The following is a 23,657-nucleotide window of genomic DNA, read 5'->3' as shown; positions in this document are numbered from 1 at the left end:
TGTTGTGCATAATATTAATATCTGAAGAAGTGACATAAGAAATTAGAGATTAAAGGATACAAGACTGATGGACACACACTAATGCCTACTCAGTCATACTGGCTTGACCATTTCCATCACATGTCTCTGAGGTTTGGTGTTTTCATTGGTAATGGCTGATACATGAGGGGAGGTGCTAATCATTCACTTGTTCTACCCTCATCTTTTTGTTCCAAGAGCAGAACTTTGTCATCATCTATTGCTTTGACTTCTAAAGTCTGTTGAAGTTTGCATTACTTGGCACAGTGTCACATCTGTCCAATTTAATGGTCAATGAATCAATCAGTATGCATTTTAATTAAAACTAAAATGAACTATATACGGGCTGCACAGTGGTATAGTGGTTAGCACTTTCGCCTTGCAGCGAGAAGGTCCCTGGTTCGCGTCCCGGCTTTCCCGGGATCTTTCTGCATGGAGTTTGCATGTTCTCCCTGTGCATGCGTGGGTTCTCTCCGGGTACTCCGGCTTCCTCCCACAGTCCAAAAATATGCTGAGGTTAATTGATTATTCTAAATTGCCCGTAGGTGTGAATGTGAGAGTGCTTGTTTGTCTTTGTATGTGGCCCTGCGACAGACTGGCGACCTGTCTAGGGTGTCCCCTGCCTTCACCCGAGTCAGCTGGGATAGACTCCAGCCCCCCCCCCCCCGCGACCCTAGTGAGGATTAAGCGGTGTATAGATAATGGATGGATGTATGAACTATATACAGTGTATTGGATAATATAAGCTCCAAGATGTGTGTGGTTGTAGTAGCCTGTGGTTTAAAAATACAAGAAAGATACTGTTTTTAACTTTAAAAAAGTAGGTGAAAAAAAACAACAATTCCAAATTGTTCAGGTAAAATTATCATGCTGAAGCCTTTTGTAGTTCTTCTTTGGCCATAGTCAGGTCTGTTCTGAGTAAACAGCTTCAGTTGTTGGTCAAAGGGCAGAGAAATGTCTCACCACAGTTTTTCTCTGTCAGTGTAGCTGCTGCATGTGGCTCTGCTTGTTGTTCTCATGACAGACATATAGAAAGCCTTTACAGTGCTGTGAGACCAGGAAGACAAAAATGTCTTTTCACTAAAGTGGACATCTTTACTGAAATGAGAAGAATCCCTCAAGTAAAAATTAGGATTCATATCTTGTACACATTTCCAGATTGTGGTTTTATCTGATACAAGACATTATAATGAAAGTCATGGCTGAGCATTTCCACCTTAAAACTGCAGTGCACCAATGACTGTCTCAAAAAACATGAATTCAGACAGCCAGAGTTTCATACACAGAGATAAGTTTTTCGGAGTTTAATTAATGACCATAACTGAATTGAAAACAGCTCCCTCCTATGTGAACTCTCTCGTTCAGGTCTAAACTCCCTCCCACTCACTACACTCGGCCAACAAAAGGCGCCTGATGCAACCACAACAGGGCCGGTCCATAGCCAGACTCTTCTCCTCTGTGGTTCCCTGGTGGTGGAATTCAGGAAACACAGAGACAAGGAGGCCCTTTGGCAGGTTTGCATTGCAAAAGTGTGGCGAAGTAAAAATACTAAGAGTCGATTCTCATAGTGATGGAGAAAATATTTGTGCTGTAATAGTATTAAAGTGAACTTAAGAAGACCAACTTTAAATAACACATAGGAAAACAAATCCCTAATTTAAAGTTAAGCCATGCGTTTCTTTAAGCCATCATAAACAAACTCAGTTTTGAACCATTGTTTTAGTTAAACATCATGAATTTCTCTGAGCTCGAGCCCCTGTCGCTTCTCAAAGGCCTTGCATTCCAGTGACTTTCCTTTATAGAGAAAATTTTGGAGCCAAATTCAAGTCAGCATCTAACCAACATGTTCCTCCCAAGGGTTGGTGTTGAGCTTCACTGTCCAGGAGAAGTCAGAGGCCAAATACCTTTAGAACTTCATTTGAAATGATTTCTTCAACATAGAAATCCAATTGTAAAATATCTATGATGATCACAGATCTGAAAAACCACTGAATATGTCATTAGAATAACACCAAACATAATATCTTCATCTCATATGGTTCCTGAGATAACAATAAAAGGTGTAAACATAAGAATAAACTTACAAATTGCAGACTTTAGGCTACATGAAAATATATTTATAATATATCTAAACATACAAGTACATACATTCAATAATAAAAATAAAACCGAGGGAGTATATATGCTTAGAATAAAAAGTCTCTCTGATTTTATGGCTGTGGTCTGCGACAGAGAGAAGGTGGGTGTTTGTGTCTCATGTGTGCATCTTCCACAAACACTTCAGATTCGATTTGTTCTTCTTCCATACTGGTCCGACTAAACCTGGCATCAGAGACTGAGTTCAGATCATCACTCCAGTGATGCTGCATTTCCTTAATGTTCTGACTGAAACTGTTCAGTTCATTCCTGCATTGCAAGTTCTGTGTGTTAGGTGGGGAGATCAGAAGGTCACGGTGAAGAACACAAATCCTCTTCTTCAGAGATGTAGTTTTCCTCACAGTTGACACTGAGAAACTACTAGAAGTAAACATCTCAGGGAACACAGTCAACCAATAGGTTGCTTTGTCAACATCTCTAAGTCCATTTCACCAGTAAAGCTTCAGCACACTGATGGGATCAAGATTCAGTCTTTTATCAAAAAACAGATTGAAGTTTTTCATAGACGCGTTCACATTTGAAGTTTAACTTGAGAATATACACTTTCCTCAGTCTTCACCTCCGTCTTCTTCTTTCCTCGTGCAGCTTTCCTTCCAGAGAAATGCAGCGCAGCGTAGTTCAGATCATGTCCACCTTCAGTCTGTGCAGAAAATAAAAGGATCATTGTAAAGTCATACTGTTATATCAAGCTTTTGGGAATCATACTGATAAATAACCATAAATAATGTGATTTAGTATCATTACTTACAGTATCAACCACTGATTGTCTCAAATTGTCATGTCTTGCTTGTGATGAGGTGAATTCAATTCCTAATGAAAAATAAAGACAGAAATATGATGTCCTTTATCTGACACCCAAATTAGCATCAAATGCTAAAGGAACAAATTTAATTCATCATTGTCATCAGTGCAGTGTGTAAATATGAATTAATAATATTTATCTACAAAGATCTATTAAATTAGGCCAGATGTTTGAAACTTTTTGAGTAAAATCCCAGCTGTGTAAAATGTGACTCAATAAACAACATTTACCTGTGAATTGTTCCTGTGCTGCTCTTTGTGTTCGGTAACAGATTAAAACGATATTCACAATCACAGAAATGGCCAAGCAGGTTATTGCTGTCACCAGACCAATCATTTCAGATTGTGCAGTTTGTGAACAAGCGTCTGAAAGAGAAGTAGATGAATTACTGAGGATGTTATTAACATATTTTGTATATCTTCAGTGCTGAACATAAAATCATACCATTGGTCAGAGTATTTCCATTTCCAAACAGTATCTGTCCACATGTGGCCACAGCACAGTAGTAAGTCCCAGCATCAGAGGAGCTGAAGGTCTTAGAGGAGTGATAAACACAGCTCTTCTGAGTGTCAGATCTCTTCTCACATTCATCAGGTCTGTTTCCATCAGTGTAGATGATGTCTGGATGAGATTTATCTGATCCAGGTCTGAACCAGAACACACTCGGATCTCCTGAACATGTTTTGTTCTCAGAGTCAGAGAAGACTGAACAGTGGAGAGTCTGTGATTCTCCTGGATGGACTGAATGTGATGCTGTGGACTGCTGAACAACAGTGTAGTCTGATGTCTTCTGACCGTCTCCTGTGTAATGAAAAAACTGTTAACAGGATGACACCTCAAAGCACATTTTGAAAGTCTGAGAAAAACCTCAAATGTGACTTTAGTAGTTTTACATCTTAGTGATATAAACAGGGATAATTGATACTATACTTCAGTTGAATCGGTGTTTGAGATAACATCTGGATTTAAATAGAAGAAATTCAAAATAAATGTAAATTTAATTAGATTGAAACTGAAAAATGTTTAGCAAGTGTTTTCAGAACATCTTCAGTGACAGTTATTCTTCAATATGTATACAGTAGTGTTTTACTGGACGAAGCATTTGCAAAACAGCAAACAAAGTAGCTCAGATTTTTACCTTTTACTATCAAATATGTCCCAATCCATTCAGATGTTGTGCCATACAATGTAATGAAAGCACAGTGATAGATTCCCTCGTCCCCTTGGATTGTTCTCAAAATAGTCAGGTTGGTAAAATTGTCATCACTATTAACTTTCCATCTTGCGCTCAAAAACTCTGGTGCAAATTGAGGTGTTGTCTGTTTCCGAAGAGTCACAATTAGTTTCAGATTATCTCCAACACTCTGCTTGAACCAGTGGACTTCTAGTCTGCTGATATCATTTTTACGCAGATCACATGTTAAGGTTGTAGATTCACCAGTTTGAACTGTGATCACTGGAATGAGTGTATCTGAATGGAGAGAAAACATAAAATACAGAAGAAGTTAAGTCACAATAATTTGGGAAATCCAGACTGCAAAAACGTCATGTAAAATTTAGAAAGCACTCACGTCCTTGATGAAGAACAAGCAGTGTAATCCACAACACAATCATCCTGACATTGTCTGCTTTCAGGGACCTTGTCGCTGTTTAAATCAGCGTAGGAGGGGATGTAACTCGGCCAAGACCCTTTATGTCACACTGCCAAATGCATCTGATTGGTTGTCACAGAATAAAGATTCAGAAGTGCACTTCCTGCCACATCGGTCACATCCAGGGCTTCATCACCTCATTCTTATCTGTTTACTCACTCATTTTAATGATGTTTCAGCATTTTGTTGACAAGAATGCTACAAGCTCACATTAAATATTTTCATCTTTGTTAAAGTAATGTCCATCCTCTGCCCTCATATTCTGTGGTTCAGCTAAACACACAAACATCAACTTTAGACAGCTAAAATTTCTTACCACGTGTCTGATGTGAAAGTGTGAAACCACGAGGATTAGTTCAAACAAGCATATTGTCAAAGTGAATTTGTGAAGCCCTCTGGTAGCCAAAGAGTTACAGTTTTACAGAGTACACCACAGAAAATGAAGTCCATGGTTCAAATCAAGCTACAGGGCATCTGTGTTGCATGATATACTTTATGCCTGACTGTCACACAAAATAACATATGTTTAATATACGTTAAAAATGAATTAGCCCCTTAATATACCCCTGAATTGGATTCACAAATATGTTAATTTTTAATAATAAGTAAAACATCAATATTAAAGGGAATCTCAAGACAGCTTTTCCTCCCACACAGTATCCTGTACCAACACATATACTCTATGTAAAATGTGCATTTTTTGCTCAAGATCAACATCACACAACATTCACTTGACTGTCAAAATGTTGAGCTTACTGAGGACATAATTAATGTTATTTTTCATATTTATATCTTTAAAAAAAATTTTTTTCCATTCACATGAATGAATGTAATGTTCAGAGCCCAGGACGCCTCTCATCAAACACAGTGGATTTGAGCTGTTAACTCTAATATAAAATTGTCTTCAATCTTTTATCACTAACTTTCAGTTTTCAAGAATTCACTGCCACAGCATCACGACACACACACCAGTAACTTTCAGCTGCTGAAAACTTGGTGAAACTCTGTTCTTTTTTTGCCTCAGAAAGTGAATTCCTGTAAGTTGCCAAATTAGCCTACCATCAAATTAACTGCTGCTCACAAGTGTGGTCTATTCATGCCTTCATCTCAGAACACTGTAACATTGACCGCATTATTTGCTTTGTGTTGACGTTCTTCTGGACATTGCAACAAGAGGTGATTCATAACCAGCATTGCTATAGTTATCTGATCTAAATATATCACTGGTTCAATAGCAGTTAGATTGTATAATAATTCTTCATTCGCATTCAAATCCTATCGGAGCAAACATTTCCCCACATATATACGTATATTAATGGTGGAGAATGCGGGCATACGTCTAAACTGATTTGTCAACAAAAATACAGTTGTGTGTAGTTGAGCTTGTTTTTTCATGGTCATAGCTAGAGGATAGTTTTACTTAAGATTAATAGACATTTGGATCTTTTCTATTTTGGGTGTGTAATAGAGATACACAGCCCTAACCAAATCATAATAATCAACTGCAGTGATTAGATCCAGGCGATGCTCCCCGTCTCTTACGTCCCAGACATGTCATTATTCAGCCAGTGTTGATTGTCACTGTGAGTCTCTAGTCTAAATCAACTGTACTTTAATCTCCCAGAAGCTAATAGATTAGCTAACTATTAGTTAGTAAGTGTCTTGATCTGAAGAGTAGAAGCCATATGAACCTCGATGAGAATCACAAATGGAATAATATTTGAACCCCAGAGTTTGTTGTGAGGCAGTGTGACAATACATTTCAACTGACACTATATAGCAGCCCAGTGGGGGTTTCTGGCATAATTACTCTACATCTACAGTAAAGAGACTTACAATAGATAGACAATCTAAAGAAACAGACTGAAACATTTTGGTTTTGGTCCTTTTAAAGGTCAACATGCTGTCAACTGCAAGTCAAAACATGGTGTTGTTCTAAATATGTAATAAGAAGCATCAGACTGCAATTTCCCTGAGTTAAATATCAGTCAAAAATATATGTGTTTCATGTCAGTCATCACAGTGACATAAACATGAGGATGGGCACAGAAAAAAGTAACTTTAAAATGTAATGTAATTCAAAAGAACAACAATTTAAAAAATGGTCAACAGATAATCTTTCCAGGATTGTTGCCTTTTATTTCGATAATGGTGCAGGCTCTACCAGAGGAGCTACCAAAGCACCCTGATCAATATTTTTGTAACTTCCTGTCCATCGTTTCACCTGCAAGTGTCAACATCAGAGAGAAGTAGAGTGGAGATTTCTGGAACAGTTTCATCAACTTGCAAAATGGAGAGAAAATGTTAAACAGTTAAAACCAGCAACATTTGTCAGACTGGAACATTTTGGTTTTGTGGCCTTTATCAAGGTCTACATACTGTTGACCATGAGGCAAAGCATGCTGGTCTGACAATGATGTTTTTAGCACAAAACTCCTCAGCAGCATAAAACCACAACATTCTGGATTCAACTTCATCTGTGGAATTGCATCACTTCACACCTTCCTCTATAACCCCATGTTGTTCTTTCACTGTTCACTGTCCAATAAAGGAAAAAATACCTGAAAAAGATCTACAAAAGTTTTGTTAATACAACAAATGCAGCTGGATTATTGACCATAAAGATTGTCCTGTCAATACAATTCGGAACCTAAATTATTGATTCCTAACATCTAGTCAGTTTACACAAAATAAACATGCAGTTACATACAAGAGGGTGGAAAAAGGAAAAGTAACAACTATGAAATGTAATTTAAAACAAAAAGCAGACTTAAAAAGTTGCTTTTACTTCATGTCCTCCATTGTACTTTATGGCTTGTCTTTGTGTGCACAACACTGTTCACACCTGAAACATAGAGACACAAACACACAAATTCAGTCACCACTGACAAACAAACGATGAATGGAAACTTTAGCACTGCTGTGGTTGGTCTTCTAAAGGTGTGAATACAAAGGGGCTTTTCTTCCCTTTTCACATGGCTTTCATGTCAGAGAGTTGGTCTTGTGTATCTATTCTAAATATAAAAGTGGAGCAACACTTAATTGTCGTGTATAATAATATCAGAAGAAGTGACATAAGAAATTAGAGATTAAAGGATACAAGAGTGATGGACACACACTAATGCCTACTCAGTCATACTGGCTTGACCATTTCCATCACATGTCTCTGAGGTTTGGTGTTTTCATTGGTAATGGCTGATACATGAGGGGAGGTGCTAATCATTCACTTGTTCTACCCTCATCTTTTTGTTCCAAGAGCAGAACTTTGTCATCATCTATTGCTTTGACTTGCTGAGGTCTGTTGAAGTTTGCATTACTTGGCACAGTGTCACATCTGTCCAATTTAATGGTCAATGAATCAATCAGTATGCAGTTTAATTAAAACTAAAATGAACTATATACAGTATATTGGATAATATAAGCTCCAAGATGTGTGTGGTTGTACTAGCCTGTGGTTTAAAAATACAAGAAAGATACTGTTTTTTTAAGCCTTTTGTAGTTCTTCTTTGGCCATAGTCAGGTCTGTTCTGAGTAAACAGCTTCAGTTGTTGGTCAAAGGGCAGAGAAATGTCTCACCACAGTTTTTCTCTGTCAGTGTAGCTGCTGCATGTGGCTCTGCTTGTTGTTCTCATGACAGACATATAGAAAGCCTTTACAGTGCTGTGAGACCAGGAAGACAAAAATGTCTTTTCACTAAAGTGGACATCTTTACTGAAATGAGAAGAATCCCTCAAGTAAAAATTAGGATTCATATCTTGTACACATTTCCAGATTGTGGTTTTATCTGATACAAGACATTATAATGAAAGTCATGGCTGAGCATTTCCACCTTAAAACTGCAGTGCACCAATGACTGTCTCAAAAAACATGAATTCAGACAGCCAGAGTTTCATACACAGAGATAAGTTTTTCGGGGTTTAATTAATGACCATAACTGAATTGAAAACAGCTCCCTCCTATGTGAACTCTCTCGTTCAGGTCTAAACTCCCTCCCACTCACTACACTCGGCCAACAAAAGGCGCCTGATGCAACCACAACAGGGCCGGTCCATAGCCAGACTCTTCTCCTCTGTGGTTCCCTGGTGGTGGAATTCAGGAAACACAGAGACAAGGAGGCCCTTTGGCAGGTTTGCATTGCAAAAGTGTGGCGAAGTAAAAATACTAAGAGTCGATTCTCATAGTGATGGAGAAAATATTTGTGCTGTAATAGTATTAAAGTGAACTTAAGAAGACCAACTTTAAATAACGCATAGGAAAACAAATCCCTAATTTAAAGTTAAGCCATGCGTTTATTTAAGCCATCATAAACAAACTCAGTTTTGAACCATTGTTTTAGTTAAACATCATGAATTTCTCTGAGCTCGAGCCCCTGTCGCTTCTCAAAGGCCTTGCATTCCAGTGACTTTCCTTTATAGAGAAAATTTTGGAGCCAAATTCAAGTCAGCATCTAACCAACATGTTCCTCCCAAGGGTTGGTGTTGAGCTTCACTGTCCAGGACAAGTCAGAGGCCAAATACCTTTAGAACTTCATTTGAAATGATTTCTTCAACATAGAAATCCAATTGTAAAATATCTATGATGATCACAGATCTGAAAAACCACTGAATATATTATTAGATTAACACCAAACATAATATCTTCATCTCATATGGTTCCTGAGATAACAATAAAAGGTGTAAACATAAGAATAAACTTACAAATTGTAGACTTTAGGCTACATGAAAGTAAATTCATGACATCACTAAAAATACATGCATGTACATTCAATAAAAAGAAAAATAAACCTGAGGGAGTATATATGCTTAGAATAAAAAGTCTCTCTCATTTTATGGCTGTGGTCTGCGACAGAGAGAAGGTGGGTGTTTGTGTCTCATGTGTGCATCTTCCACAAACACTTCAGATTCGATTTGTTCTTCTTCCATACTGGTCCGACTAAACCTGGTATCAGAGACTGAGTTCAGATCATCACTGCAGTGATGCTGCATTTCCTTAATGTTCTGACTGAAACTGTTCAGTTCATTCCTGCATTGCAAGTTCTGTGTGTTAGGTGGGGAGATCAGAAGGTCACGGTGAAGAACACAAATCCTCTTCTTCAGAGATGTAGTTTTCCTCACAGTTGACACTGAGAAACTACTAGAAGTAAACATCTCAGGGAACACAGTCAACCAATAGGTTGCTTTGTCAACATCTCTAAGTCCATTTCACCAGTAAAGCTTCAGCACACTGATGGGATCAAGATTTAGTCTTTTATTGAAAAACAGATTGAAGTTTTTCATAGACGCGTTCACATTTGAAGTTTAACTTGAGAATATACACTTTCCTCAGTCTTCACCTCCATCTTCTTCTCTCCTCGTGCAGCTTTCCTTCCAGAGAAATGCAGCGCAGCGTAGTTCAGATCATGTCCACCTTCAGTCTGTGCAGAAAATAAAAGGATCATTGTAAAGTCATACTGTTATATCAAGCTTTTGGGAATCATACTGATAAATAACCATAAATAATGTGATTTAGTATCATTACTTACAGTATCAACCACTGATTGTCTCAAATTGTCATGTCTTGCTTGTGATGAGGTGGATTCAATTCCTAATGAAAAATAAAGACAGAAATATGATGTCCTTTATCTGACACCCAAATTAGCATCAAATGCTAAAGGAACAAATTTAATTCATCATTGTCATCAGTGCAGTGTGTAAATATGAATTAATAATATTTATCTACAAAGATCTGTTAAATTAGGCCAGATGTTTGAAACTTTTTGAGTAAAATCCCAGCTGTGTAAAATGTGACTCAATAAACAACATTTACCTGTGAATTGTTCCTGTGCTGCTCTTTGTGTTCGGTAACAGATTAAAACGATATTCACAATCACAGAAATGACCAAGCAGGTTATTGTTGTCACCAGACCAATCATTTCAGATTGTGCAGTTTGTGAACAAGCGTCTGAAAGAGAAGTAGATGAATTACTGATGATGTTATTAACATATTTTGTATATCTTCAGTGCTGAACATAAAATCATACCATTGGTCAGAGTAGTTCCATTTCCAAACAGTATCTGTCCACATGTGGCCACAGCACAGTAGTAAGTCCCAGCATCAGAGGAGTTGAAGGTCTTAGAGGAGTGATAAACACAGCTCTTCTGAGTGTCAGATCTCTTCTCACATTCATCAGGTCTGTTTCCATCAGTGTAGATGATGTCTGGATGAGATTTATCTGATCCAGGTCTGAACCAGAACACACTCAGATCTCCTGAACATGTTTTGTTCTCAGAGTCAGAGAAGACTGAACACTGGAGAGTCTGTGATTCTCCTGGATGGACTGAATGTGATGCTGTGGACTGCTGAACAACAGTGTAGTCTGATGTCTTCTGACCGTCTCCTGTGTAATGAAAAAACTGTTAACAGGATGAGACCTCAAAGCACATTTTGAAAGTCTTACATCAAATGTGACTTTAGTAGTTTTACATCTTACTGATATGAACAGCGATGTTTATGAATGTACTTGACTTGAACCAGTAGTAGAAGTAACATTTGGATAAAAAAAATAGAAGGAACTAATTAATTATTCAGAAATATGTGTAAACTTGTTCGACTTAAAAATGACATCTGAGAATATTTAAAACATGCAGCATGAGAGTTATTCTTCAACATATAAACAGTAGAGTTTCAGCAGGTATAGCGTTTACAAAATTTTATAAATGCAGGTCCTATTATTACCTTTTACTATCAAATATGTCCCACTCCATTTCGATGCTGTGCCACACCACTCTATGATTGCACAGTGGTAGATTCCCTCGTCCTCTTGGATTATTCTCAAAATAGTCAGGCTGCTAAAATTGCCGTCCCTTTTGACTTTCCATCTTGAATTAGAAAACTCTGGAGCATACTTAGGTTTTACAGATTTCAACAGAGTCACAATTAGTTTCAGAGTATCTCCAACACTCTGCTGGTACCAGTGGACTTCTCCATTGCTGATATCAGTATTAGGCAGAGCACATGTGAAGGTTGTAGATTCACCAAGTTGAACTGTGTTCACTGGAATGAGTGTATCTGAATTGAAAGAGCATAAAATGTACAGTGTAAGACAATAAGTCACAATGATGTAAGAAATCCACCTTATAAAAGCATCATGTACAAACAACAAACTCACGTCCTTGATGAAGAGCAAGCAGTGTAATCCACAACACGATCATCTTGACATTGTCTGCTGTCAGGGACCTTGTCGCTGTTTAAATGAGTGTAGGAGGGGATATAACTTGGCCAAGACCCTCTTTGCCACACTGCCCAAGGTATCTGATTGGTTGTCACAGAATAAAGATTCAGAGGTGCACTTCCTGCCACATTGGTCACATTCAGAATCTTGAGGAGCTTATCATCTCATTCTCATCCTTTTACTCACTCATTTGAATGATAGTGTTCAAGCATTTTGTTTTTATGAATGTTACAGTCTCCTCTCACAACAGTTTTTTTTTTTTTAATCTTTTTTCAGTAATGTCCTTTCTCGGCCTACACTATCAGCTGCACTACTCAATTCAACCAGCAAACCAGAAGCGTTGGTTTGACCAAGCATATTTTCAAAGGGAATTTCTGAAGCTCTCTAGTAGCCAAACAGTTACAGCCTTATCGAGTATACCACAGAACAGAGCCCATGGTTCATATCAGCCCAGGAGTGTAGTGTTCACGTTATCCCTCTTAATAGTTGACTGTCCAAAAAAGTAACAAATGTGCCATAAACCTTAAAAAAGAATCAGTAACTTAACACAAGATGCAAACACTTACTTTATGAGCTTTCAATATCTTTGACATCGCAATCACATAAAAAACAAAAAGAAAAATCCCAAAACAGGCAGACACAGCCTGAAGAATGGATTCCTCTGGAAGTTGGTGGTGAAAGTGGGGATCTTTGGAGGCTGACGGCCAAAGCAAAGCATCTCATGAGGCTTTGCAGGAGGCCGACGGCTCAGGCAGAGGTGTTGCTCCTCTAGAGACTGGAAGCAGCAGTGGCACAAGGCCAAATACACAAAGGGCTAGATGGGAATGCTGAATCTGGAGTTGGCACAATTTCTACAGACTCTGGAGTTACAGATGGAGTGATGTCTGAAGCCTCTGGGATTGAAGTTGGAGCTACAATGAGGCCTGCACACTCTGATGCCTGAACAAGAAAGACATAAGCTGACTCCAAACCAGGGGGGAAGTGCCGGCTGGCTCTGGAGGAGTCTCTGGACAAAGGGAAATATCACCTGACTCTAGCAGGGCCCAGGATTTAACATCGGCAACCTTTTCACATGCAGGAGCACAAGGAGTGACCTCTCTTTGAGGCAGGGATGGAAGAGACAGCAGCAACCCTCTCAGTGGCAGGAACAGACAGGGCATTGGCGACCCTCTGAGATGCAGGGACAGGGGAGCCTTTACCATGTCGGGGATTTTGCCGTCCTTTGGAATTCTATGGCCAGTTTGTTTGATCAGGGAAAACAGACACGGAAAACAGAAAAACAGTAAAAACAACAAAAGCACTCATAGAGCACAGTACTCCGCCAAGGCTTCTCAGTCATTGTATGATTTCCAACAGATAAGTCCACAGTGGTGGATCTGTAGTAGGATTGCAATCATGTGATCATCAGCAGGCAGCTGACGTGACGTTCACTTGTTCTCATAATCACAGTGAAGCCGTGCTGCTATCTCACAATGATACGGAAATCCTTAACAAATCCATGGATCTAGACTATAAGCCACATCACTGCCAAAATCTAATGAGGTGGTCCTTGTGTCATTTCTGACCTTTCCTGAAAATTTCACCAAAATCTGTTGTTCCATTTTTCAGTAGTGTTGTGCACAGACAGACAGATTCAGACGGACAAACGTACACCGATCATCACATAACTCCACCGTGTTCCATCGCAGTAATGAAGAAAAAGCGAACTTTAATCCAAAGCTGATTCCAAAAGAGCACTCCACAATCCAGACAAAACAAAAGCACGGGAAGCAGACAAAAGTAAGTCAAAAATCTAATAGATAACACACGCATGGAATAAACAAAAGCAAATAATAAAGAAACAGAAAAGGCTCACAAATTGAGCACACAGGTAACAATGGAAGATTACAAGGAGAACTAAATTAACTAAATGTCTGAATGCAAGATGTGTATATTGTGGCATTGTTACTTTACAACAGTGTGTCTGACAGAGAATTTTAATGTCAGCCTAAACATATGCTTGATCCCCAAATTACTGTACAGCCAAAAATAACATTATTTGTGGGTGATCCTCTGGGAAATAAAATGTGCACTGATCAGCCATGACAATAAAACTACTCACACGTTAAGTGAATGACATTGATCATTTTCTTTTACAGTGTACAGTGTTTTACTAGGAAATGTAGGCATTCATGTGGATGTGACTTTGTCATGGCAGGTTTTTACAGGGATGAGAATTTTCCGCGGATACACGGAATTCCGAGTTTTTTTCCGCCGAAAGTATAGTTTTTGTGAATCGTGTAAATCCGTTGAGAAAATTGTAGGGGGGGTAGGCAAGCGGCCGGCCGACGCGTCGCGAGCCGAGGCTTGTGATGGCCGCCCGCCGTGATGGCCATCCCGCCGCCGACATCTTTCGGCAACGCGCATTGCAACGCGCATTGCAACGCGCATTGCAACGCGCATTGCAACGCGCATTGCAACGCGCATTGCAACGCGCATTGCAACGCGCATGGGGGGGTGGGGGGGGTGGGGTGGGGGTGGGGGTGGGGTGGTTTACACCAAATTCTGACCCTATCATCTGAATGTTGCAGCTGAAATGGAGACTCATCAGGTCATGTTCATCATCATGTTTTTCCACTCTTCTATGGTTAAATTTTGGTGAGCCTGTGACAATTGTAGAATCAGTTTCCTGTTCTTAGCTGACAGGAGTGGCACCTGGTGTGGTCTTCTGGTGCTGTAGCCCGTATTCTTCAAGGTTAGACATGTTGTGTGTTCAGAGATGGTATTCTGCATTCCTTGGTTGTAACGAGTGGTTATTTGAGTTACTGTTGCCTTTCTATCATCTCCAACCAGCCTGCTCATTCTCCTCTGACCTCTCACATCAACCAGGCATTTTCATCCACACAACTGCCACTCACTGGATGTTTTCTCTTTTTATGACCATTCTCTGTAAACACTAGACATAGTTGTGCGTAAAAATCCCAGTAACTCAGCAGTTTCTGAAATCCTCAGACCAGCCCATCTGGCACCAACAACCATGCCATGTTCAAAGTCACTTAAATCCTCTTTCTTCCCAGGTGTACCCAATAAAGTGGCTGGTGAATGGACATTGCTTATGCATTGTGATTCATTTTCTTTGCATCTAAAGAAAATATAAATAAAACATCAAACAGAGATATAACAATGTTTTCAGATTATCCAAAAGAAAAAGACACATTTCCAACAGCATGCAAACAAAATCACAGTAAAGTGCATCTGGTGTCAAGATGTTAATCCAAGAGTGTTGACATCAGTGTAGATGCTCTCCTCCTCTGTAGGTGTTGTCTTCCTTCTCCCTGTTTTAGTAGTTTTTCTACTGATGAAATTTGGTGCAGAATAAACCAAAGATTCCTCATCTGTCTAAACAAGCAAACAAAAAAAAGTTAAGTCTGCAGATGTTACATTAAAACATGCTGATAACTAGCAGCTATATTTCTTCTTTATAAATACCTGCTGGTTTTCCTGAATTCCACTGTCTGGTGCATTTGTTTGCAGAACAACTGCAGCTGTATCTTAAAAGAAAATACAAAATAAATATAAATCCAGTTTTGCCATCTACTGATTGATACATTAATGTATGAGTGACTTTGCTTACCATCACAATACGCATGTGATTCTCGCTTCAGTTTCTTGATTGAATAAATGACAAAAGCAACAACAAGCAGACTTAAAGCTAAAGCAGCACACAACAGATAGAGAGTCGTATTGATCTTCATTGAATCCAATGTATCTGCTGACATGAAGTGAAAAACAGCAAATAATGAAAGTTAACAATTATGAGTTTAAAAATCTAAAGTATACTCCTTAATGGTTTAATAGTGCATTATGAAATATTACAGTTAAACACATGACCCTAATTAAATACATAGATATGTTTATCTTCCCCACTACATAAAAATATAGTGCAGTTACCTTGACTGTTGACTTCTGATGATTTATTTCCTAAAAATATCTCCACACATGTGACCGCAGCACAGCGACACGTCCGAGCATCAGAGGAGCTGATGTTTTTGAAGTAACTGTAGAAGCATTTCTTTGTAGAAATCCCCTCATTTTCATCTCTCCTGTTGTCTTGAGTGTAAATTAAACTTGGGTGAGACTGATGTGATTCAGCACAACAGAACATGCTGTCTTGATCTGGACATGTTTTCTTCTCAGAGTCATGGAGGATTGAACACTGCAGAGTCACTAAGTCTCCTGGAAGCACTGGATCAGATGGAGGGACTGTAGAGACAGAAGGTCCTGAGAAATGGAAGAGAAATTAGCAATTTTTATACACAAAACAATTTTAACTAATTTTATCCAACAAAACAGTTTTCAAACATACAACATACAAAACTAAAGAAAGTAGGGCATGTAAATTATTTTAAGGAATCTGAAAAATCTTTAGCTTGGTGTACTTACCTTCAACTCTCAGGTTTGTTCCTTTCAAAAATGTAATGTTTTGCTGTAGAATTTTAACACAATAGTAAAATGCTGAATCACTTGATTTAGCTTTACTAATGTACAGAACTAAAGTTCCAGGCTCTGTTTCAACTCTGATGCGATGGCGAACAAACTCTTTTCCTAAGATTTCGGGAAAGTTTCCAGAACCAAATTTGATCCAAAACAAGCTTCCTGAAGCTCTGCGAGGACAAGACATGTTTACATCATCTCCAATACGAACAGTCTTTGTCTCAAAGATCTGCTCATCTGTGAAACCTGAACAGAACAAAGACAAGAAACACATCAGTGATGAACAACAGACAATCATGTACCTTCTCTTCTAAATTATCTTGATAATACTTTAAATACTTAAATGAAATAAGCACAACCTTTTTACATATACTTACAGACCATTGCGAGCATCAGCAGTGAATAAAATACAGTCTGCATTTTCTTGTTATTCCACTGGAGTCTGGTGTAATTTAAAGCGTATTAAAATTGTTTCACCTAAATATAATCATATGAAGAGGGAGGAAACAACCTCAGAGCAATCTGATTGGCTTCTCGTTATGTTGGCGTGTCCCTGCACTACCCCAGTGGAAATAAAATCAACCGTCTTTCTAACCTAAACACATGAAACAACACCAACAGTGAGCCCCTGTCATCTCAGATTTGCTTCTCATTGTGGGTTTCAGTAACTGAAACTTAAACATGACTGATGACTTTACACCATGTCTGATAGGAGAAACTGAGCAAAAGCAAAAGAATAATATATTTGCCTCCTGGCTCTGATGTCATGTGATGCTGATATTGAAGATATTGTTATGAAATGTCCGTCACACATAACTTCAAATGAAATACAATTAAAATATGTGGAGGTCATGTGAAGTCAAGAAATGATCACAACTGAAGAGACAATATGACAAAAAGCATTTACATTACATTTAATGTTGCTGTAATGCAACACCGTAGTTTTAAGGGATTTGTAAACTCAACACAGATAGATCCCAGGCCCAGGCCAGGATCCATCTTTTTATGTATTATGATATTTGTGACATTGATACATAGAGTAAGAAAAGTCACTTTTTCCTGGGAGACAGTCCAGATGCTCATTGCCATCCATAATGATCATTCTGCCTCTCATGTAACTTTAGCCAAACACATCAGGAGGAAGAGCCAGTTAGAGTGAATGATTTCAGCGTCCTACCATTATACCAGCTAAGTACTTGACCAGAGGAATGAAAGTAGCAGATAATCACAGAAATCCCCAAAACTGCAGAGTTTTTGAGTGAACTGACCTCTGTGCTTTGATCTAAAGAAGAGAACCCTAACCCACATAAAGCTTGATGAGAATCACAAATGGGATAATATTTGAACCACGGAGTTTGTTGTGAGGTAACACACCTCAGCTGGCACTATAAACCTGACAACCTAAAGCAACACTTATCAGACTGGAACATTTTGGTTTGTGGCCTTTATAAGGGTCAACATACTGTTGACTGCAACTCAAAACATGGTGTTGTTATAAATATGGAAGGCCTAAGCAGCATAAGCCTGCAATTTCCCCGAGTTAAATGTCAGTCGAAAATCTGTGTTGCATATCTATTATCACAATTACACAAACAGAAGCATGGGCACAGAAAAAAAAGCAACTTTGAAATGTAAATTTAAACAAAAGAACAACAATAATAAAGTTTGCGGATTATTTTTCCAGGATTTTTCGCTTTTATTTTGATAGGGGTGCATACTCTACCAGGTGAGCAAAGCACCCTGATATAAACTTTTAGAACTTAATGTCCTTCTTTGTACTTCAAACTCAAAGAGGGAAACAAATCAACAGTCATCACTGACAAACAAATGATGCATGGAAACTTTAGCACCACTGTGGTTGGGCTTCTCAGTGTGTGTCTACAAAGGGGCTTTACTTCCTGTCACACTCTGCTTTAATCTCAGGAAGGTGGTCTTGCACTGTTGCTTTATCTTTTAAATATAAAAGTGTAATACTAAGATATTGTTATGTATAATAGTATTTTCAGAGCAACTTACGGAAGAAGTTAGAGTATTTAAGAGGGATAGACGCACACTCACACCTGCTCAGTCATACTGGCATGATCATATTCATTACATGTCTGAGGTTTGGTGTTTTCATCGGCAATAGCTGATGCATGAGGGCAGATGCTAATCATTCACTTGCCCCATTCTGATCTCTCTGATATGACAAAGACTTTGTTACTGACTCTTGATTTGACTTGCTAAAGTCTGCCCCAGTTTGCATCACTTAGCACAATGACGGCAATCTGTCCAAATGACTCAGGAATAAATCAACCTTTATGCTTTCAAATTAAAACCTACATGAACCATATATATTGGATAATATAAGCTTGAAGATGACGTATGGTTGTTGAAGCCTTTGGTTTAAAAATACAAGAAGGATATTATTTGCATTTAAAAAATAAAAAGACAGAATTGAAACTTAAACAGTAATTCCAATTTGTTAAAGTTAAATTAAGTTGTTGAATCCTTTTGCAGTTCTTCTTTGACGTCATATTTGATTAAAGGCCATAGTCACGTCTGTTCTGAGTAAACAGCTTCAGTAGTTGGTCAAAGGACAGAGAAATGTCTCACCACAACTTTTCTATGTCAGTGAAGCTGCTGCATGTGGCTCTGCTGTGTGTGTGTGTCAGTGTTCAAAATCACATTTTACTTTTTCTTTTTAAACGCAGAGATCTATTGTGTCGTCAACATACCATTTTATGCTTCTGTCCACAGCTGTACAAAGTTGTGGTGCTGCTGTCTGTCTACAAGTTTTTGTCATTTCTCACTTTCTGTGTTCGCGCACAAATAGCAAACAAGTGGTGTGAAACTCGTCAAGGGTAACTAGAATCGTCAGCCTCATTTGTTGCAAACCAAGCCTAGGTTGCGGTCTGTGTTTGTGTGTGTGCTGTAAGAGGAAGTACATGCAGTAGTAGGAAGAAAAACAGGAAAGTCGACACATGGCAATGTGTGTGAAGTCACAGTGTATAGAATTGTGCCCAAAAACAGGAAAATTGAGTCAAATGTGTTCTAGAGATGCTGAGTTTGTACAGTCTGATGCAGGATTAGTTAAAAGTACCTTGTTCTCCAGTGCAGAGTTGATTCACTCTTAATAAATCTTGTTACCAACAGCGAGTCAAGCTAAGCTAAGTGAGCTAGCATCATACCCAAAGCTGGCTAACTACGTTTCGGAAGCCAGCGAGACCGGGTCGGTAACACTGGGACCTGTCTGGGATGTCAGTCTACTCTGTAAGACAATGGCGGTGCACCTTTGTTTAGTTTGACTGGAGAAGTAGGTGCAGTCATCCATAAAAGCTCAAAATCTGGCAAGTGGAGCTATCAGTGGATTGTGAATACGACAGAGATCACCCGAGGGCCATGGTCCGAGCATGCAGAAGCCACTGGCCTCGAAGTGAGACAAAGAGTCAGACAGCCCAGTGAAACCCTGCATGCACTGAAAAATGACTTTGATGATGAGGTCGCTATTGCGTAGTCTGACTGTCGGAAAACAGCTGGACTAGGAGCAGGATGCCATCAGTATGAGACTTTCAATATGTCATAGTTAATGCAGAAATGGTACAAAAGCTCTGAGAGGAGAAGCGATGTACCCTGGCCAGCGCCTACAACGGTGCTCATAGGTATGAGACAGCTAAAAAGTCTGCTAAAACTAGTGCAGGAAGATACGCTCAGTACCACAGAGCGAAGAGTGAGAGCAGCCACAGTGCTTGAAGATGCCACTAAGGAGCCACTGGAGAGTGTGCCAAAGTCACACCATGGCAAAGGTCATTGTGGAGACTTGCCAGTCCTCCGATACCCACCTCAGAGTCTTTAACCCTGGTGCAGACCCCGCCACCTTGAAGAAGGAGGCTGATCACTACGTTGATCCAGCCTGCAGCGGTGTTGGAAGAGGCACACCCGGCAAAGTCTTGGCTGTTTCTGGATGCGTTAAACATGCTTCTACTCCTGTACCTCCACACCTGCAGGCGCTGTATGACGAGAACTGCAAACTTACTTGAGGGCGACCACAGTAGGCTGGCTGGGTCACTGCAGTCCTGCACCAGTGTTTAAATAAAAACACAAAGAAGCTGGAGGCACAGGCCTACACTGCATACCTGCATATCTGCATACCTGACTGGTGTGGTGGATTTTGAGCTGCAGGAGTGGAAGCTTGCTATGGAGGATTTCAGCAAGTGTAAGACCATCTATGAGAGATATGCAGTTTGATTTGCATTTTCCATTTGCACAATAGGACCTTAACCCACAACAAAAGAAACATGTATAATCTGTGTAATTCAACTAAAAGTGTAATTAATTATAAGTTTTGTCAATATATTCTTGAACTTTTTGTCTCTTTCACAAACACTGCTTATTTTTCCCCATCCCTCATAACTTCATAAGTACAGGAGAAAAAATACACATAGAGATTTTTGGGGTGAAAAATATATTTGAGCTCTATTCTGAATGGCAAACTAATCAATTTTTACAACTTTGAGCATCAGTATGATGGGATATATCACAATTTCAACAGCAAAAGTGCAGCAGTTTAATGTCCAGAGTAATGCAAAACAAGTGTTGGTGCCCCAGATGTGTCTGTTAATAGTAATTCACTAGAAAAGCCTTTGAAAAGTACACCAAGCTCATTTACTTACCATAATGTGTTGAAGATTATTGTCAGTGTTTTTATAATATTTTTGAAAATTCACACTGATGAACACATTTGGAGCATTTAATGCTTGTTTGAGAGTTTTTCAAATTCTACTCTGATAGAATTCAGTTCTTGTTCTGTCAGTTTGTCTGTTGCCTTGTTTCCATTGTCGTTGCCTTACTACGGGGCCAGTAAAACGATTACACAGGAATCAGTGTGGTTTCCTTGAGTAATTAGAAACTCAGATTTTACTTTCTACTTCCTTTAAAATCTGCCAATAAACATGCAAACATTAGAGAAAATATTCAGTGTGACACAGCAATATGCGATGTGCTGCAATGAGCAAGCTTTTACTTTCAGATTAGACAAGTGATGGTGAACAAATGAATCGTGAAGCAAAAAAAAATATCAGTGTAAAGGCAAAGTAATGAAAAAAAAGGAAAATGGTCAGCTTAAAATAACACTAAAGATTTTTCATTTTATGTGAGATTCATTTATACAGGTGTTATCTTTTTTTTTTAACAATGTATTTTTTCTTTTAAGGAAAGAAGCAACAAATGTACACAAATATCAGTTTGATTTAGCAGATTTGTTTAATGTTAAAGAATGGATTTTTGACAGTAATTTACAAAAAAACCACCAAAAAAACACAGAGTTCGACAAAGTAATGTCTATTCATTAAATATACAAATTACTGCATTAAGCTCATCTATGCAGATCTCATTCAGTCTTGCACATCTAGACAATGTAATTTTATCCTATCTTTCACTGCAAAAACTGCTCAAACTTTGTTAGGTTGCTTCAGGATTTTGAATGAATCACTCTTTTCAAGTTCTGTCAAATAATCTCAGTTGGATTGAGGTCTGGACTCAATAACGTCGAAATAATACACAAAATAGCTTAAAAATTATCCAATAGCAGACATTCTATTACTTTTTCAGAACTGAAATACAAGCCCTAGTGTGGCCGATGCTTTATTCGGCCACACGGTGCGTCAGAGAAGAAAAAGGAATATTACCAAAAATTGGCAAATTCAGTGTGTTGTTAATTTCTTGCAGAAGTCCTGACATCAGTGTAGATCGTCTCCTCTTGTGATATTTTTGCATTTCTTCGCTCAGCTTTTCTCTTGCTGAAAGTTGGTGCAGAATAAACCAACGAGTCCTCATTTCTCTGAGGAAAAATATGAAGTTGTATTTTAAAATATGAAATGTGAGCTGGCAGGCGGTAACTATATAATGTAGGGTCATTTCTAATCTTTTCTTTCAGTACTGTACCTGTGATCTTTCCTGATGACCACTGGCTGCTGCAGCATCTGTTTGCAGAGATTTAAGATAAAAGATGGTGTTGGTTCAATTACACAATTAAGTAATGCAAAAGTCAGAGCTAGCTTTGACAAAATATTTTTAGATACACTGAAGTGCGGGAAGCTTGTATTACCTTTGCAGAAAGTTTTCTTCCTGAGATTATAAATGAGAAAGACTATAACGATCAGACTTGTAGCCAAAGCAGCAGATACCAGAAAGAGAGCTGTATTGGCTGTCTCCAAATCCCACATGCTGGGTGCTGAAAAGATGCGAAGATCCAATCATAAATATTTTGATAAAATTACACATTTAGCAAAAATATTTCATGACATCAATAGACCAACCAGATTCTAAATTTAAAAAGATAAATATTATTAAAGGAGTATATAAAAAAATGTCCTGTAATTACCTTTCATGTCCAATTTTGTTCCATTTCCAAATAATATCTGTCCACATGTGGCCACAGCACAGTAATAAGTCCCAGCATCAGAGGAGGTGACGGTTTTAGAGAAGTTGTAGATACATTTCTGAGGAGACTGAGCCTCAGGTTTCGTCTCACATTCATTGTGACTGTTTCCATCAGCATAAATTAATCTGGGATGAGATTCATCTGATCCAGCTCTGAACCAGAACACTCTGTGTTGTTGTTCTGGACATGTTTTCTTCTCAGAGTCAGACAGAACTGAACACTGCAGAGACACTGAGGCTCCTGGATGTTCTGGATCAGATGGAGGAACTTGAATGATGTCAATGATGTCTGGTTCTGGTCCTTGGAAATGTAAGAAAGCAAAAATTAACAAGTTTGAGTCAGTTTATTGAGAAGAAAACTTGCTGAAAATATTGATTTACAGTCAAACTAAAAAAAATAAGTTCACTTACCTTCAATTCTCAGGAATGTTGTGTTCATAAATTCCATGTTGAGCTGGTTGACTTTTATACAGTAGTAAAAACCAGAGTCATTTAGCTGAGTTTCATGAAATTGCAGAATAAAAGTTCCAGGTCCTTGTTTTGCTGTAATGTGAGGAGTTTCATAAATACCATCATACTCAAAAGCATGTGTTCCTCCCAAGAATTCTGGATATTTTCCAGAAACAAGTCTGATCCAGTACAAGGTTTCCTTATGAACAGATCTCTGGCGAGTGCATGTGAGAGTCACACTTTGTCCGACACCAACAGTCTTTGTGACAAAATGATGATCATCGGTGCAGCCTGAACAAACACAGAGACAGACAGAAAGAAAAAGACTCAATAATGACAACAGACACAATCATATATGTAATATCATGTATAAATAACAGAGATTGATTGCAGTAAGTGTGACCTCTCTAAATATACTTACGCCCCACTCTGAGCATCAGCAGGAAATAAAACAGGACCAGCATTTTCTGATGAA

At 38.6% G+C, this 23,657-nt stretch overlaps 2 protein-coding genes across 2 annotated transcripts; both read right to left on the bottom strand.

The window, feature by feature from the left end:
* Positions 1-2,120: 2,120 nt before the first annotated feature.
* LOC111581208 (uncharacterized) lies at positions 2,121-13,041 on the bottom strand. Its single transcript, XM_055016885.1, has 15 exons — positions 12,867-13,041; positions 12,699-12,778; positions 12,479-12,614; positions 11,344-11,676; positions 10,649-11,005; positions 10,435-10,569; positions 10,151-10,212; positions 9,917-10,042; positions 8,630-8,708; positions 4,549-4,623; positions 4,116-4,448; positions 3,422-3,778; positions 3,208-3,342; positions 2,924-2,985; positions 2,121-2,815 (listed from the first exon to the last, which is right to left on the bottom strand). Exons 1-15 carry the CDS (start codon positions 13,039-13,041, stop codon positions 2,687-2,689), a joined length of 2,574 nt encoding a protein of 857 aa, XP_054872860.1. The 3' UTR covers positions 2,121-2,686.
* An 8,498-nt stretch (positions 13,042-21,539) lies between these two features.
* On the bottom strand, positions 21,540-23,657 carry LOC129347239 (signal-regulatory protein beta-2-like). Its single transcript, XM_035956989.2, has 6 exons — positions 23,604-23,657; positions 23,144-23,473; positions 22,674-23,033; positions 22,398-22,523; positions 22,235-22,272; positions 21,540-22,130 (listed from the first exon to the last, which is right to left on the bottom strand). The coding sequence occupies exons 1-6, from the start codon at positions 23,644-23,646 to the stop codon at positions 22,005-22,007; spliced, it is 1,023 nt and encodes a 340-aa protein (XP_035812882.2). The 5' UTR covers positions 23,647-23,657; the 3' UTR covers positions 21,540-22,004.

This window comes from Amphiprion ocellaris, chromosome 13 (assembly GCF_022539595.1).
Source record: "Amphiprion ocellaris isolate individual 3 ecotype Okinawa chromosome 13, ASM2253959v1, whole genome shotgun sequence".
Classification (NCBI taxonomy): Eukaryota; Metazoa; Chordata; class Actinopteri; family Pomacentridae; genus Amphiprion; species Amphiprion ocellaris.
This window is presented reverse-complemented; position numbering and strand designations above follow the sequence as displayed.